Source organism: Peromyscus maniculatus, chromosome 6 (assembly GCF_049852395.1).
Source record: "Peromyscus maniculatus bairdii isolate BWxNUB_F1_BW_parent chromosome 6, HU_Pman_BW_mat_3.1, whole genome shotgun sequence".
NCBI classification, from domain to species: Eukaryota; Metazoa; Chordata; class Mammalia; order Rodentia; family Cricetidae; genus Peromyscus; species Peromyscus maniculatus.
This window is the reverse complement of record NC_134857.1, coordinates 97,485,072-97,503,559: the sequence shown is the minus strand read 5'-3', so window position 1 is coordinate 97,503,559 and position 18,488 is coordinate 97,485,072. Positions and strand designations below refer to the sequence as shown.

The 18,488-nt window shown below is 38.2% G+C and overlaps 1 protein-coding gene across 1 annotated transcript in view; it reads left to right on the top strand.

Annotated features, from left to right (window-relative positions):
* Snx7 (sorting nexin 7) overlaps positions 1 to 17,965 on the top strand; it is a 79,736-nt gene extending 61,771 nt beyond the window's left edge. The window contains exon 9 of the mRNA XM_006977839.4: positions 17,474 to 17,965. Coding sequence (XP_006977901.1) covers positions 17,474 to 17,551 — 78 coding nt within the window. The 3' untranslated portion in view covers positions 17,552 to 17,965. The remainder of the gene's footprint in view (positions 1 to 17,473) is intronic.
* The last annotated feature ends 523 nt before the right edge of the window (positions 17,966 to 18,488 follow it).

The following is an 18,488-nucleotide window of genomic DNA, read 5'->3' as shown; positions in this document are numbered from 1 at the left end:
GATGGGATGATCCTCAGAGAATAGGTTGAAGCTGAGCTCTGAATGTTGAATAAGACACCTCCACATCAAGATGTGAGAAATCAAGGTACAGGTTCCACAAACCCGTGAACAAAAATGTAGAAGTGAGAGACATATTTAAATCATTTGTCTTGTTGGTGGAAGTAAAGGTAATATTGAGTTAAAGATGAGTATAAGTTTAGTCTCCTCATTCCTTCTAAGGAGGCCATTGTATTTTTATCTAAAGATATATATCATCTCTCTCCTTATTATTGATCTGGCATACATACCCTTTAAGCAATTCAAATATCTGAAAATGTCTGTAAACCTCAGGTTTGAATGATATGAAGTATTTATCCTTAATATTTTTTTTATCCGTATAAGGCATCAGCATCACAACTGTTTAAGTCTGTAGTGTTCATGACTTCTCCTTTGTGTTCCAACCTGGGCATATTTACGTTATGGACTCTTAGTGACAATCTGCTGAGATAGTGCATCTGAGCATGAGTTGTGGAGTTGGACAAGTGCTCAGAAGTTAGGAATATGTCTTTTTCTTGCAGAGAACATGAGTTCAGCCCCCAATACCCATGTCAGGCCACTCACAGCTGCCTGTGGATCCACCTCCAGGACATCCAATGCCCCTCTTCTGGCTGCATGAGTACATGTGTTCATGCACATACACACACACACACACACACACACACACACACACACACAGAGGCATACAATTAAAAATAGAAATTTTTTTAAAAAAAGAAAATGTCTTGAAAATGACAATATGTAATAAAAATGATTACTATTGTGAAGCATAAATATATTAAGATATTAAATATGACAAATACAACTAACTTTTTAAAGGTAAAGTCTGTTGAATTTTCCAAGTTTGGATTTTCTTTTGTTTGTTTGCTTCCATTTTGAGACAGGGTCTCACTGAGTAGCATTATTTGGGAGAATTACTGGGTTTTGTTAGGATAACTTAAAAAGACCCTGCTCAGGACATTTGTTGTTGTTTTCTCAGTGACAACGTTCAACATATCTGGCACTTCAGTCTACCAATGTGGGAAAGGGAAGTTGGCGTCCTTAAATAATCAAGAAGTCTTAATTAGTAGAAAAGCTGTGAAGGCCTTAAGATCAGCTGTGTGTTATTATCTGTTAACTTCAGACTGTCTCAGATATATGGAGAAATGAAGTATTTCATGATCTTTTCATCCGTTTAATTTAATCACATTCTCACAGAAATACCTCCTTTTTCTTCAGCATTCACATATTAGATAAATCCCCAAAGGGTCCGTTCCTATTGAAGAAGATAAAACGGAGTTCACACATCTGCCTTTGGATTTACTCATGTGAAGGGAGATGATCTCAGCTTGTATAACTTTAAATTTAAATATCAAAACAAAAGACAGGGAAATGAGATTGTACATATGTGGAGTGGGTCTGAGTCGGACTGTAGTGATCGCCATTCTGAAATATCACACCTACATTCATGAATTTGTGAGAGACATTTGACTCTGGCCTAATAGTGGATACATAAAATGTTACTCCGTTATTTCCTACATGAAACCACACCCAGCTTGGCTAGTACAGGCATGCATATGTTTGCTTCGGGGCTCTGTTCTGCACAATGTGTGTCTGCAGGCACTTTCACTGCTCTGAGAACACTGAAGTGTGTTTACACAAACTAAGATGACAGGAACACCGCTAGGAGGTGGAATATTATGGGAATGCCACCAGGTGGGCACTCTGTCCTTGACTGAAGCGATGTGAAACAGGACGTGATTGTACAACAGCATCCACAGGAAATCTTGCTAATGTGGTAATGTGACAGGGATGTTGAAACAGTACAATATGGCATGTGGAAATAAAGGGAGTGGATGTTTTTCACTGTTCCCCTCTAGGTAAAAAAAAAGACCTTGTGTTTGGTTGCTCTCAATGCTTATTATAGAGGTGGAGCACGTTTCAGAAGCCTTTGATCCTCGAGAGAAACAATGGATGAGAAGAGTGCATTCTTTGGAACGCTTTAGTTTAGTATCAGTGAATCTACTTAGCCTTCCTATCTCCTCTTACATACTCTTTGGGGACATTGTGGCAGTGCAGTTAGTTTCAAGGTAGCTTTGGAATGGCTCTGGGTTTGCCCCGAACTAGAAAGCAGAACAATGACCTTTCGAGTGGGAAAGTAGTCTAGGGACATCACTGTTGTTTCTAAGGAGTCGACAAGCAGCGGTGATTTCCTTCACCGCTCTGTTGAAATCCCTTTTGTCATCAGAATGCCTTTCCTTTCTTCGTCTCTAATACATCAAGGGTAGCCTGACAGTAATAAAAAGAATAGGGACTTCACCAGAGGTGCCTGAAGTTGTGCGGAGGGGTGGAGTTAGTGAAGGGATCTGAGTTCCAGAACAGCTGTCGCTCATGGCACTCTTCATACGCGTCCAGGCTTCCCTCAGCTGAGGACTGTAATGGTCAGCCCTGCTCTAAATGTCACAGGAAGCAGCTCCCTTGGCTTCCTCTCCAACCCCACCTCTACACCATCCCTCCCAAGCTCCCAGCAATGGGAACTTGCAATGGTGGTTTTTGTCGAGTTAAACAGGTGATGATTAAGTGAAATGAATAAATACACTTTAGTCCTTTGCAAAGTTTGTTTTAGTATTACTAGTTGGTATATAAAAATCATTGTTTTATAGTCTATTGTTCTAGTTAAAAGGAAAAAGGAAAATGCATACTTACTGAAAACAAACACATACAAATTAAATAGTTATCCTACTGTAAAGAAGAAATAAAGGTTCACAACCCTATTTCCTACAGAATAGTAGATTTGAATATAATTACAGAAAAATATTGCTAGCATAAGATTATCATACTAATTAAAAATGTTTATATGGCCCTTTCTTAAAGTACCCACAGGATACATTATTTATTTTAGGCCTTGATAATTAAAATGAATATATTTGTTTTTTCATATTTTTCAGTTGTTTTTTTAATTAATTTTCAATATAGTCATAATTTTCATGTAAATATGAATATAAATTTCATATTTGTAAATCATCATGGGATTAGATAATTCTTTATACTTGAAATTTGGTTATCTTTTTTCTATCATAAATAATACTATTAAGATTGTTATGCTGGCACATGGATGTGAGGAGACAGTCAAGGAACAGGTACTTGTGAATAAGGACTGAGAGAACCTGGATGCCAGCATGGACTTGGATATGCTGATATGTGCCACAGAGATATATGTCACTGGAGAGCCATGTGTCCATTTTGCTAGGGGCAAGTGAACCTGTTTCACAATTTCCTGAGGAATGCTATCTTTTATCTAACAGCCAGAAATCCTTCTACAGTCCAGCTTGAATTGAGCCTAGACTCAATACTGGACCAAATCAGTGGACCTGCCCTTTTGGGAAGAAAGGGTATATACCCTTTGGACCTGACATCATACAACTGCAGTCCAAACTATTTGCAAGGCTGGGACAGAAATATTTAAGCACTTGTTTAATAATAATAATAATAAACTCTTAAGATAATTATGAATATTAGCTGTTTAAATTTGGGTAGTATGAATTTTAAATAACCAGAGCACTGGTTACTGCATTTCAAATGCAGGCAGGAAACCTGAGGCAGAGAAGTAGGGTATGTGGCAATTAGAAGTAAGGACAATGGAAATGAAAATTGACAAAGAAAATCCTATATAAGGAAACTCATTATTTTATATACTAACTTTAAAATAAATAAAAAAGAAATGACTCTACTATTATCAGTTATGAGTAGTCCACATTTATAATCACTAGATTATCGTATCTTATTTTAGAATGTCATTTTCCTCATGTCAAATGATTTACTTAAGATCCCATTATTGCCCGGTATGGTGGCAAGCACCTTTGAATCTGAAGTAGCGGATCATCTGAGTGAAGAAAGGGAATGAGACAGAGCAGGGCAGGGGACATATGGTGAACAGCTGTGGAGAGGGGACAGAATAGAACAAAGTACAATGGCACATATGTACAAAAATGTTATAATGAAACCCAGTCCTTTGTATACTGACTTAAAAAAATCAATAACAAAAAAGATTCTGTTATCAAAGCCATGTGGTAAGCATTGCGATAGAGCCAATTCTAGGCTCAAATCTAGCTCATACAGTTAAAGTTTGTGATGAAAGAATAATGGGCATATTCACTTGACTGATACAGCTTACAGTTGGTTTTTTTTTTTTAAGACAGTATCTTGCTATGTAGCTCAGGATGGCTCAGAACTCACTCTGTAACTTCAGTTGTCCTCAGAATTATGGCAATCCTCCTGCCTCAACCTCAAGTAATAGAATCACAGGCAGACACCACTATAGCTTGTGCTAATATTTTTAATGGGCATTTATTTAAATTTGTTCTATTCAGTTGAACTGTAATGGACAGACCTGGAGAAGGAATCTGCTTTCAGTGGGCACCACAAATATTTGGGTCCACTTGGACATCCAGAAGTAGGAAAGCATTTATGGTGAAATGTGTTTTCTGGGAGGTAAATGAAAATAGAAAAAAAATGTTTTGACAAGGGCACATCTATATCCAAGTAAGTACTGCTGCTGAAGTTTTTCTAATATCCAAACCTAGTTCTTTATGAGTCATTTAAAACTTATGCAAAAAAATTTAAATTAAGTTTTATAGCAGGCCTACAAATTAAGTAATGGACAGATGGGTTCCAAGGGTCCTGAATGCTCTTCAAGCGTAGTGTTCTTTTCCGTTTTCATTTCTGGAAGGCATCCCTTCTTACATTGGGAAAGTGGGAAATGCCAAAGGGTTGCTTTAACATCGGCATTACACTACAGACTGGACACATTTTTCTGATGTGGGGAAAAAATGCTGAAAAGCACCCTGGTCCGAGTTAAGATGGCTCTCAAGAATTCTGAATATACAAGGTAAAAATATGTTGATTATAATTATAAAATTGCTACCTAGGAAAGAATCTTATCTAGATACCTGCCAAATTTCATCCTTTTGGAAGCTGGAAAAAAATCAGAAAAATTACTTTAGTGAAAGGAGCAAGGAGAGCAGTCTCATGGAATTTAATTCTGACTAGCAAATGAGGACTGTTATCTGCCATTAACCTAAGGATAAAGTGATTTTCAAATCCAGAAGGAGAAACCAGAGGAAGGAAACTAGCCATTTTCATCTCCCCTAGAATTTAGTAAAGTGGTTTGAAAAATTATAGAAAAGTTAGTTACACTTTGAAAGTCAAAGACCTTGAAAGAGACTATGACTTAAGAGAGTGGGCAGTTCTAAAGTGTGACTGTGGATCATATGAAGAATCAGATGCAGTTGCACCATGGACTGTGGACCATGAAAAGGAGGATGAAAGCAGAATACATTTAAGAATGAGTCCAGAAAAGAATGGGGAGTACCATGGGTCACATTCCAAGAGAGAGTGAGGTTTAAGGAGGGAGAGTTGGGAAATTTCCAAATAGTACCAGAGTCAAGTATGTGGAGCCTCTTCGGACTACGGAAAATGAAGGCCTAATTTGTTAATAAAATTATTACAGGGAATCTCTGATGGAGACTGCCATAGAAAGAGAAAATGGCTGCTTGGCCTCTGTCCCGCTTCTGCCCTTTCCATCAAGAAAAAGGAAAATGGAAATAGAATGGATTTGCCCATCGAAAGACAAAACAAAATAAAATAAAACAAAAAAAAAAGATGGTATATTTGGAGAGATTAAAAAAAAACTATCCATTCCACAGAAAGAGAAGGCTGGATGTATTATTTTCTTCCTGAGTATTATGAGAGCCCTTTACTGGCTGGAAAGCAGAGTTACAACCTCAACTGAAGCCCTTAATTCCAAACTTACTCTTAGGGGGAAGATGATGGGTCTTCCCCCAAACCTCCCCTTGTTTCCTTCCTAGATGACTATGAATATTAACTCCAGAAACTTGGAACTGCTGTCACCTGTTTCCAGTTAATGCCCTCTGTCATTTGTATGAGTAGCATACACTCAATTCTCAGTATGAATCACCTTGGAAAGGCAAGGGTAGACATGGCAGAAACTTTACTCGTGTAGAGATTTTTCCTGTGATTTTGAGCCTAAAGAATGCAGGCAGTGTTTGCAATTTCTTTTAAAATCTTGGGACAGAGGTTTTGTAGATGGCCTATATTGGATCATTAAGTGTCTTTATATATTGGCTCTCTCCCAGGCTGAATTTGAGTCAACAGGCACCTTCTTTATAGTCAGCCTTCCTGTTATTACTGTTAAAATGAAGTCAAGCTATAGGGAGTGTAGGAAGCCATGGGTGAATGAAGTCCTGAGTGAATGGGTATTGTTGACATGGGCTTGACCCTCAGCCTCATGGGAGTGCCAAAGCCTTCCCCAGGTGAAACTCACAGGGATGGCAAAGCTTTCCTGGTGATGGAGCAGGAGCATTGAGTTCGAGCAAGTGGCCAGTGTGTACAAAAACTAGCAACTGCTGCTTCCTTCCCAGGTGTTTGCTGCCTACACAATCTCTTGCTGGGATGAATTAACCCTTTCCCCTTCACTGTACACAATAAACATGCAAAGATTCCAAGAGGCTATGGTAGTAGATGCCACTCTATCAGAGTGCACACACCTGATCTTATGTCAGCTTTTCTATATATGTGTCTGTGTGTCTGTCCTTACTTTATTCCCTCACTGCCCCAGTCAGGGTTGCAGGACCAAGCTGCAGGATTGTAGCATAGCTGAGCTAGAAGATTCTAGAATGATCTAGAACTAGGGATTTGGAATCCATATCAGAGTGGTTTTTTGTTTGTTTGGTTTTTTGTTTGTTTGGTTTGGGGTTTTTGTGCCTTGTTTGTTTGTTGTTTGTTTGTTTTTACTAGCATAACTCCTAACAGTTACTAATATGTGACATATACCTTTGGACCCAGGAAGACAAATTTTTGAATAGTATCAAAATCAATTGCTCAAGGAAACAGCTTTCAGTGTTCAGTGTCTTAGTCACTGGGAAGACTATCTCAGAACTTCATTATGCACCATAGAATTGAAGAGTTCCCTGGTGTGTGTGTGTGTGTGTGTGTGTGTGTGTGTGTGTGTGTGTGTGTGTGTGTGTGTGTGTGTTTGGCAAGGGTGGGAGGATACTATAAAGCAAACACACCTATTTAGGAGGCTCAGAGCCTTAGAAATGTATTCAACCTAGCCATTTTTATGCCAGTTAAAATGTTTTAATCCATTGTGTCCTTGTACCCTCATTGTTTTCTCTCTTAGCCACTGGAAGACACCCACTAGAAGCCAAAACATCTGGATTAGGAAATGTAGGCTCAGTCTAGTATTTTTGTATGGACCATTCAATTTACTTAAGTGTGGTTGTTCATCAAATGGGAAAAAGCTACTTCTTGCCATCTCAGTGCCCTGTGATGGCCATCTATTGAATATTTAGGAGCTTTCTCCTATTTCTTTTAGAAAGTCAGCATTACTCATTGTTTAATAATTAACTCTGTCATCCCTCTCATCATTTATACCATCTACATTATGGAAAATTATTTTCCTGTTGAGCAATAAGTTCTTATTTCAAATAAAACCAGGAGGCATACAATATGAATGGATGAAGCAAGAGAATAGGAAATACAATGATGATTTATGACCTTGGATTGTTGAAAAATTCTGTTTTTATGTCTGAGAAGAAGCTTCATAATTGACTATAGATCCCAATTTTCAGTGGATGATTCATTTTTATTTTTAACTATTTTGGGCTGCTCAGTGGAGACCATTACAGTATTATACTCTCCATTCACCACAAGGAATATGATAGAGGAATATCATAGAACAAAACTTCCATAGACAACAGGAAACTGCCTTATCAGGTGGGAAAATGGTCACTAGAAGTTTTGGATAAACCAAGAAGTAAGAGTTATAAAATGAACTCAAAGAAATCCACATTTAATATTGAAGGATGGCTGGGTGTGGTGGCACAAGCCTATGATTACAGTACTTTGGGAGGTTGAAGCAGAAAAATCAGCTTGACTCTGAGGCCAGCCTGTCCTACACGGTAAGTTCCAGGCTGGATTGAGTTATAAAGTGAAATTCTATCTAAAAATTAACAAAAAGTAAGTAATGATAATTTCTATCCAAATTAGACATTCCAAGTCATAGTCAAAATCATTGTTTGTTTTTATTATGTCTCATATAATTAGTAAATATTTGTGGTATTTTGGAGGTTTTTGCTGTCTCAAACTTCTATTAAAATGGTCTCACCACTACTTTATGGCCTGTAATGTAATTATTTCTCAGTTTCCCATGCTAATGAAAATGAGCTTATGTGTACAATGGAAGGAAAGCATGGGCATCTGCCTCTTCCCATCCTTAAAACTAGGGATGCCTTCTGAAGCTAAGTTATTTAGAGATTTCATAGCAAGAGATTAGAAAGGAATACATGCTTTAAAACATACAGAGGATATATACAGGATATATTTTAAAGAAGGGAGTTTACTAATGAAAAATTTAGAATTGGGTGTCAGCATGCTGCTAGCTGATTTTAAAATCCTAATCATACTCTGTTGGTGCTCATACATCAGTGGAAAGTGTTAATCTCCTATGCTTGTGTCCCCACTACACACATGCACATGCACACACACATACACATGAAGGCACGCACACACACACACACATACATGTATACATGTAGGCAGGTATTCACACAAATACCATAAACTTCTAGGAGAGTGAAAGAAGAAGACATGGGAAATGCTTTAAAATACCAAAATACCATAGTTGTGCTTTGATCATCTGTATAATGAAAGAAAGATAAATGTGTTCAATGTAATTATCTTTAGGTTCAATAGATGGTTAAACAAATTGAGCTTGAAAAGATAAGCTTGGAATGCTCACATTTAAGCTGATGAGCCCCGTCGATTGGCTGGTTGTATCCAAAGCAACAATAGAATGTAGAATGTAAAGAGTACATGAATGGGAAGACTATGAATGCAAATTCAGGCCCTGGGATTAGTTTATCCCACAAAGATTATTAACATATTAGACCTCTCAACACCCTAGTAACCCATGTGTAACAATAAGTGAAGTGGAATGAGTGATACCTGCAGCACCTTCTGTCTTTATCTGATTGGGAGTTAGAGATCCATAGACTACTATGGAATAATAAATAAGTGGGCCACAAGATGGCGTCTGTAGCTAATGAGTCTTTTTACGTTAACCCTTGCAGTGGTTAAGCTGAACATGCAGCTTACATTGTAATTGTAGAAAAGTAGCATGTACCTCCTGGGATTCTACAGTTAGGGATACTTCTAAAATTAACACTTGGCAGATAATTCCCAGAATCTGGATTCAGACTACAGAAGTGAAGTTCCCTTCCCCTCTCCGTTTCTTGTCTTCCTTTTTATCTTTATCTTTTTCTTTTTCTTTTTCTGTCAGTACTGGGGACTGCCAGAGCCTTTCATATGCTACGCAAATGTTCTATCACTGAGCAACATATTCAGAATATTCACATATTTTATTTTGGAACAGAGACTCACTGGCTTGCCTAGCCTGCCCTTGAACTCACTCTGTAGTCCATACTTGCTTTGAAGTTGCAATCCCCCTGCCTCAGATTCCCAACTAGCTGATATTACAGTCTTGTATCACCAGGCCTGACTAGTATGTCTCCTAAACTATTCATTTTACTTGAGCCTAAAACTACAATATGGAAAACAGACTTCAGAGCTGTTAAATGAATTAATGAAAAACACCAGACTCCGTGTCTACCAGGTAGTAAGTACTCAGCGCATGTAGGCTAACAGTAGTAGCAGCAGATACGGAGAAGATTGAAAAGATTCCTCATGTGCCTGTGGATCTTACTTTTGGAAACTGTACGATGGTAATTATCTTGCAAATACCAAATACTTGAGGGAATGTTTAAATTTTTATGATCACCATATTTCATAATGGCTCTAGGCAAGCAGAACTAGACGAAATTGTAAATCATATGTAATTTCATTTGCCAACTTCTTGTCAGCCACAGTCAGCCTCTGAAACCTTCCATTTTAGTGGAAACCCATTTATTTTATATGTTGATGAATAAGCCAAGGGAAGCAGAGAGTCGCAGTAGACCGCCTCACATTCCACAAAGGTGACACAGTACAATACCAGCTCCTAAATGTGGACACTTCCATGGAAAGCTGTTGTGTCTACGGGAACATTGCCATCACACTGACTCTTTAGAAACCCTGATCACATCTGTTTGTGGGACTATTATGCACTTGGGAACTAAGGAGACATTTGCCTGTTCTAGTAGCAAAATGTCATCACCATCTCTGCTGAAGCACCAGGAGGATTACTTTCAAAACTCAAAGTTACTTTTGGAATTGAAGCTTAGTTTTCCTAGCATCTCATCTTCGTATATTTGAGAAGGTTTGAAGTGAATATGTAGAAACGGGGTATATTTTCTGTGGTATGTGTCCACAGGTCTGGCTCCTTTGCCCAGCTTCAGGCTTTCAGACATCTCTGCTCTTAGAGAGCTGTTTGCCCTTTGGCTACAGGATAGAGCCACCTGGAGAGAATGCTTGCTGGATTTTCAGTTAGAGAAGATTTGTGGTGAACCTCCTTTTCAGTTCTGCCCCATCCTGGCTAACACACATCCACCACCTTACTTAGCCTTCCATGGGGTGAATCATTCATTGTGCTCTTGTGGGAAGAAACAGTACATATTCTATGAATTAGGGTTTTTTTTGGTTTTGGTTTTGGTTTTGTTGTTTTGTTTTGTTTTTTAGGTTTGGTTCAGTGTTGTTTTGTTTGGTTTGTTTTGGTTTTTCGAGACAGGGTTTCTCTGTGTGTAGCTCTAGCTGTACTAGAATTCACTATGTAGACGAGGCTGGCCTGAACTCACAGAGATCCACTTGCATCTTCCTCCTTCCAGAGTGCTGGAATTAAAGGTGTGCCCCCTCTCCCCTCCTCCCTGCTTGTTTTGTTTTTTAAATGTTTATTGTGTGTGTGTGAAGGTGTGCACATATCGTGGCATGCCTGGGGAGTTACAGGACAACTTCATGGAGCCGGTTCTCTCCTTCCGCCTTAGGCGCTGGGGATCCAACTCGGGTCACCTGGCTAGCATGGCAAACACCTAATTCTCTGAGCCATGTAGCCCCCAAATTCATTCTCTTAACTAAAATAGGATTATCTGATTCCATCAGAAGATGATTACATAAAATAAAATGTGGAAAATGGTGACGCAGTATTCAAATGAAAGTAGAGCCCTGTGGTTGGAGTCCCATGGTTGCCTAAGAAACTAAACTTGATTAGGCTGTCTGATACTACAAAGACTAGGTCAGTGAGGATGCCTGTGATTAATACCATTTTTAATTTATTTTTACCCTCACTCTGATTTATAGAAACACTAGCTTCATTGATAGTAATGATTAAAAAAAAGAAAAAAAGAAACAGTAAATGCTTAATTACAATTCAAGGCCAAATAGATAGAAATACCTTATTTAAAAAAGCTAAATTAAAAGCAAGTGTATCTAGATTTTGAGATTTTGGTAACTTTATCCTTAATGGTTTTCAGCTGTCCCAATGCTGAGCACAGCAGATGTGCACTGTCCTAAGTTGATAACTGTGTTGTGTGGACTGTCCATTGCTCAAGGTCTTGCTAAGGTTCTCTGGTTTCAGGCAAAGCAAGGAAGAGTAACTAGAAATGAACAGTGTTAGACGTCAGCTTTTCAAGCTTTTATTACATTTATTTATTTGTCTACTGTTTGACTGTGTACATGTGTGTGGGCACACATGCTGTAGCCGGCACGTGGAGGTCAGTGGATAGACAGCTTGCATTAGTTGGTTATTTCCTTCTACCAGGTAGATCTAAGGCAGCAGTTCTCAACTTGCGGGTCCTGACCCCTTTGGCAACCCTCTGTCTCCAAAAATATTTACATTATGGCTCATAGCAGTAGCAAAATTACAGTTATGAAGTAGCAGCGAAAAGAACTTTATGGTCAGGGGTCATGAAGAACTGTATTAAAGGGTCATGGCATTAGGAAGACTGAGAACCACTGTTCTTGGGAATAGACTCGGTTTGACAGGCCAGCAGCAAGCCTCTTTACCAGCTGAGCCATCTTGCCCCCTTTTTATTGCTTTTAAAAAGAGATATAGATTGGCATGATATATGTGCCAGTCATCAGATAACTCAAGTGAACATTACCCCCACATGAACGGGAAGGAGCAGTTTACTAAAAGCATTTATTCATAGGAAAACAGCTGACACAGAGATTCTAAAAAAGGGCCAGCAAGATGACTCAGCACAGAAAAGCACTTGCCACCAAGCCAGGAACCAAAGAGAAAACCAGTTCCCACAAGTTTTCCTGTGCCCTCTCTTATTTATTAGGCGGCGCTGTTTACCATGCAAGAAAAGCCAGGAGATACAACAAAACACACTCTAAGAGTTTATTAGGAAAGGGAGCAGAAGGGGGTGCTTAGGCCTATGGGAATGATCAGAATGATCATGCAGGAAGAGAGGGGAGGGGTACGTGGCACCCACGTTTTTGGATTCCCCTGCACCTGCGCATATGGGTTTTCATAGCTGTGCCACATATGTGCATAGATTACATGATCACGCTGGGGCAAATTACGTGATCACCCAGAGCACAGATTATGTAGGATGTAAGGCCCCGGGATGACCAGGCAGCTTGCCAGCTCATGTGAGGTCATGGGGGAGTGGCAAGGAATTCTATCACCTTCCAAACACATGCTGTCTCATGTGCACCACACACTGACACACACAATTAAATAGTTCAATTAATAAGTGTAATAAAAAACAATTTAGAAGAATTTTAAAAGCCCCTGAAGAGACTGAGTGGCATCTTGAGTTACATAGTTCAAAATCAAATCCTTAACTTTACAGATCCCAAATGTTCCTTGAACATAAACCTGAGACCAGAAATGAGGCCAGAGGACAGAAGGACAAAACTTCGCGTTTAGAAACTACACAGCAACAGGAAACTAGTTTACAAGGAAAAGGGTAGAACAGCTTTTATGTTGACCAGCATGTTGGCTTTGGTTTTTCAATGTGCTCCCTCTGTGTAGCCCTCTGTTTTCATTGAGCACTAGCCGAGTGCCCAATGTATCTAGACTCCATCATCTTCAAAGGGCATGTCTACTACTGGAAGTAGAGCATGGTCATGAGATAAATAGAGAATCAGCTTCCATATACACAGATTTCATACATATCCTTTTCCTAAAATCTGGTCACCCTGATACCTCCTGTATTTTCTTGTACACTTCTCCTCCCCAAATAGTCCTTCTTCCACTGTGTAAAAGAGAGACGTCATGTTTGCCAATGACATATTAAATGTACCCCTGTGGTGATATAGGAGATCTGTTATTCTTTACATATTGATAAATAAACATTAGCTATGGTACCCAGGTTATTTACAATGCTTTAAATGTACCTAGGTTATATGAGCCTCAGTTTCCTCACTTGTAAATTAGAGTCGATGATAGTAATTGTGCACAAAAAAGCCCTATGATTTATAAAAGAACCATTTTAATGCCTTCTGTGTACTCGTAACAATGTATCTAGTTGATTATATGTTATCCTATAGAAGTTGTTCTGTGATTTCCAGTAAACAAAATGCATAACATCTTTTCTCTGCTCCCAGTTGGAGGATGGCGAGGAAATTACTCAATAGCTAATGTCTCTTTACCATGTTTCAATAGCCTTAGTACTTTATAAATGAATGTTGGTTCACCATACTAACTGGCATAGAGGGTGGCTAGCATGTCACAACCTTTATTAAACTAGCTTAGTTGAAGTACAATATGACAGTGAAAAAAGAGAGAATTTGGTTGAGGACCGGTAGCTGGAGTTTTCTCCAGTCCCGCTCAGACCCAAATAAACACACAGAGACTTATATTACTTATAAACTGTGTGGCCGTGGCAGGCTTCTTGCTATCTAGTTCTTATATCTTAAATTAATCCATTTCTATTCATCTCTACATTGTCACGTGGCTTGTGGCTTACGGGTACTTTACTCTTGCTTCTCATGGCGGAGGCTGGCAGCATCTCCTGACTCAGCCTTCCACTTCCTACAGTTGTCCTCTCTCCTTATCCTGCCTACACTATACTTCCTGCCTGGCTGTTGGCCAGTCAGCATTTTGTTTATCAGTCAATCAGAGCAACACCTTCACAGCGTACAGAAAGATCGATATCCACAGCAAGGACCAGTGCCATTCTTGGTACCATTCAGAGTCTTTATTTGATGTGAATTCTAAACAAAAAAAGCTGCTTGGAATTTCATTGTGACTTTTACCTGGGGGATGGTCAGTTTATTTAAGTGGTAGTTTGGGCTGAGTTGTCAAAAAAGATATGCTATTTATCTGAAAGCAGTAAATGCTTTGGATGGCCCTGCAGGGTTAATAGCTGCTGGTTATGGGTGACCTCCCAGAGGAGGGGCAAGAGTGCAACCAAAAGGTTTGCAGGAAAGGTGCCTCTCCCAGCCTGTGTGCCAGGTTGTGGCTCAGACTTCTCATTGTGTTCTTCTGTCATTTTTTACTTACATTTGGTGAAACAGACCTGAAACTTGAGTGTACGTCAAGAAGAAAGAATATATTCTTAAATAACCAATATTTGTTGTATATCTGCATAAGAGATAAACTATAGGGTTTTGTTTTTACAGATTTTCCTTCTCAATATATAGAATTCTCATCTATTCTCAGTTTGCTGGAAATTGTTGTCTTAATTGGGAATGGATGAATTTGAAATTTGACAAATGCTCTTCAGAATCTGTTGAGATGATTCTGTGTTTAATGTGGACAGTGATGTTGAACCTTCATTTCATGAATAAAATCCATTTGTATATTACATATAAATCTTTGATGAGATTTCTGACTTCTTTTTTCTATTTTTTTTTTTTTTAGAATTTTTGTGTCTGTTTTTCTGATTAAAATCAGTCTAGTTTTCTTCTACAGTGTCTTTGATTTGAGTGACCTAGAAAGCTCTCCTGTGTCTTCTATTCTATTTGTATTTGTACAGAACTGGTATGATGTCTTTAAACTTTTCATGGAATTCACCACTGAATTATTTTCAGGGTGAAAATTAACTTTCAGTTTGAATTCCTTTGGGTTATCTTTTTTTCTCTTGCAGTTGCTTTGGTGATTTTTTGCCTTTTGAGTAATTGGCCATTGTTCCATTTCATCTGGATTTCAAGGGCCAAGGCACAAAGCTTGTACTGTTGCCTTCTTGAAGTCAGAGGCATCTGAGCTGATGTCTCTCCCTCCTGATAACTCTTCTCATATTTCCTTTGTCCTTGTCCCAGTGTGGGGGATTGAACCTAGGACCTTGTGTATGCTAGGCAATTGTTGTACCACTAAGTTCTATAACTCTGTACCATCTTCCTTTTTCGTGATTAGTAAGGCACTTTAATAGCATTACTAATCTTCTCAAAGATTCGACATTTAGTGCCATTGTTTCTCCTCTGTTTTTTCCCATTGTCTTTTATGGATTCCTGCTCTGATTTACCCACACAAACATGCACATGAACATACATGCACACACTGCTGCTTACTTTGGCTTTAATATGTTTGCTGTCAGCTACTTTGCTCTTGCTTTTTTGGTTTTTAAAGTAGAAATTAAATGCATTGATTGGAGACCTTTTCTTCTCTAATGGAGGCAATTAGAATTTCTCTGTTTGCTCCCTTAGTGGTATTTAGTGGTATGTAGAAGTTTTTGATATATTGTGATTTCTTTTTCATTCAGTTAAAACACTTCATTATTTCACTTTTGGTTTCCTCTGTGGTCCAGCAGTATTTAAAATTCTCCTATTTAGATTGCAAATACTTGGGGGGCTTTCATGGTTGCTTCTCTTACTCATTTCTAATTAAATTCCACAGTATTCAGAGGTCATAATTCATGTGGCTTGAATCTTGTATGTATAAATATTATTTGAGATAGGGCCTAATTCAGTAGCCTAGACTGGCCTGAAACTCACTATGCAGCCTGGACAAACAAATCGCAGTTCTCAAGCCTCAGTCTCCTGTGTGTTGGAATTACAGGCATGTGCCACCACACTAGCCTATTGAGATTTCTCATGTTCCAGAATGTAGTGCATGAAAGATGTGTTTTCTGGTTTTGTTCTTTAGATATGCATTAGGCTAAGTTAATTGATCATGTGCTTCAAGTTTTTGTCAATGTTTTTCTCTCTACACGTTACACATAAGATGACCTCAAAACAAATCATAAATATGTTTGCCCTTCTTGTATTGCTCTGTTTTTGTTTAATGTATCTTGAATTTCCAGATTTACTGCTGTAATAGATCATCCTTATCTTGATAAGGATCTTTTTTTCTGAAGTCTTTAATACTAATGTAGTATTATTATTTTTCTTTTGACGTGTGTTTTGTGCACACACACATGTCATTTTTCATTTTGCCATTATTTTTTAAATACTTAAAAGAAATTTATATAAAGTACAGGTGAGTCTTAGTTTTCTGTTCACAATTTATCCCCTTCATTGAGATGTGTACTCTATAGACATTTAAATTGACTATTGACAGGATTAAGTTTGAGTGTGTTGCCTTTCTGTTATTTTTTATTCATCTCATTATTTCCCTTTTCTTTCTGGCTCTGGGGGATTAATAGACACTTTTATATGATTTATTTTCCCCCTGTTGTTGGTGTGCTATATGTATTTATTTGTTCCATAATTTTAATGGTGTTTTAACCATTAAATATTGAGTCTCACCACCCAGTCCCAGCACATAATAAATTAACAGATAGCTTTTTCAGAACTCTCTCATACTAGGCAGTGTGCATGAAGTGTATGCAGTGTTGCAAACATACATGCCTCATACCTAATGTCATGAAAGCCTAAGGCACCTAAACTTTTTTGCGTCATCACCGGGTCTAGATGTCAGTGTGCGCCTTTTCAGGTCCGAGTGAGTAAATCTGAGCTCCCTTTTCTCTTCTGTCAGTGGGGATAGCAATGGATTGTTTTAGCAAGCTCTTCTTTCAGCCTTTGATGTGTTTTCCTCTTATTTGGTAATAGTAGCTCTCATTAAGAATTAGAATACCAGGCTGGGAAGATGGTTCAATTGGTAAAGAGCTTGCTGCACAAGCATGCACACCCAAGACAGCCCACCTAAAAAGCCTGGAGCAGAGACACACATCTGTCATCCCAGTGCTAGACAGGTGGAGAATGAAGAATCTATGGTGTCTGCTGGCCACATAGTCAAACCAAGTTAGTGAAGGCCATGTTCAATGAGAGATCTTGTCTCAAAAAGCAATATAGAGAGCAATTAAAGAAGACAGCCAATGGCCTCTGTGGAAGCACAATGAAAATGTCTACATCTGTGTAAAATGTACACACCACACACACACACACACACAGGAGGGGGAGATTAAAATATCTAAGAAATGACAGCTACTCTCAAGCTGACAGGGGAAGTAGGGCAGATTGCTGTAGGAATGTGTGTACTGGGATGCATTATTAATCATTTCAATACTGGACAACAACTACAGCTGATCCCTCTCATGGCGTTTCTGTTACACAGTGCCTTGCTACGTGGGAATCATTCCTCTCATCACAGACTGACCTCCCTTTGGAAGAAGACTCTGAAGATAAAATTTAATCCTATCAAAGACTCCTGTTTGATCTTTGAGAGACAGCGTCTATCAACCAAAGTTGTTTTTTTCTGGATTGGCTGTGCCCTTTATAGAGTGGATGACAATTGATTTTGCACTGTCTGGAAAACCAACAACTTAAAAACTCAGGTATTCCAGGTCATCAACGTGAATTTGTGATATAAACATATCTATCTAGATATATAGGTCTATTATATGATGTATATGCTATAGATCTATAGATCTGTTATATGGATAGATATTTATCTATGTCTATATGAATAGAAAGATTAGTGTAATTTTAATTTTGTTCTTAAATTTATGTGCTATTAATTACATATAGAGTTTTTTTCTTACATATTTGACTGTGGAACATTACATTTTTCAATATGTTGTAAAGACTTGGTTTTAATAAAATCTTTAATAAAAAATTGGTATCTATGATGTGTTCTTTTTCTGTCAGAGGTCACACCTTTGAAACAGTTTGTAACATGAATTCAATATCCATTATCAACATTATGCATACACTTTAATGCCACCATAATCTACATTGATATTAAGAATTTGAAAGAAATGTACAAAATGATTGAATATTAATAACAATTGCTTAAAATTTTGTTAAAAATTAAGTACTTGTTTTCAACAATGTAAGATTTTTACGAAGTAGGCTTAAATTATTGTCTTATTATTTAGAAATCTTCATAGAATCTCATTCACACTAACAAATGGATTCTTTTTTTGATAATTTTCTGCATATCTTTACAACTCACAGGCAGCTTTTATTTTTTTTAAGCTTATAGCATCTTGAGCCTACCTATTACGAGGCCGTGCTGTGGGTACTTCTGGTCCACAGTGATGAAGAACGTTTAGTGCACTTTGTAGTAGCACATGGCCTCTTTCAGAAATGGCTTGCCAAAGCATAGGTTTCCTTCACTTTCCTCAAAG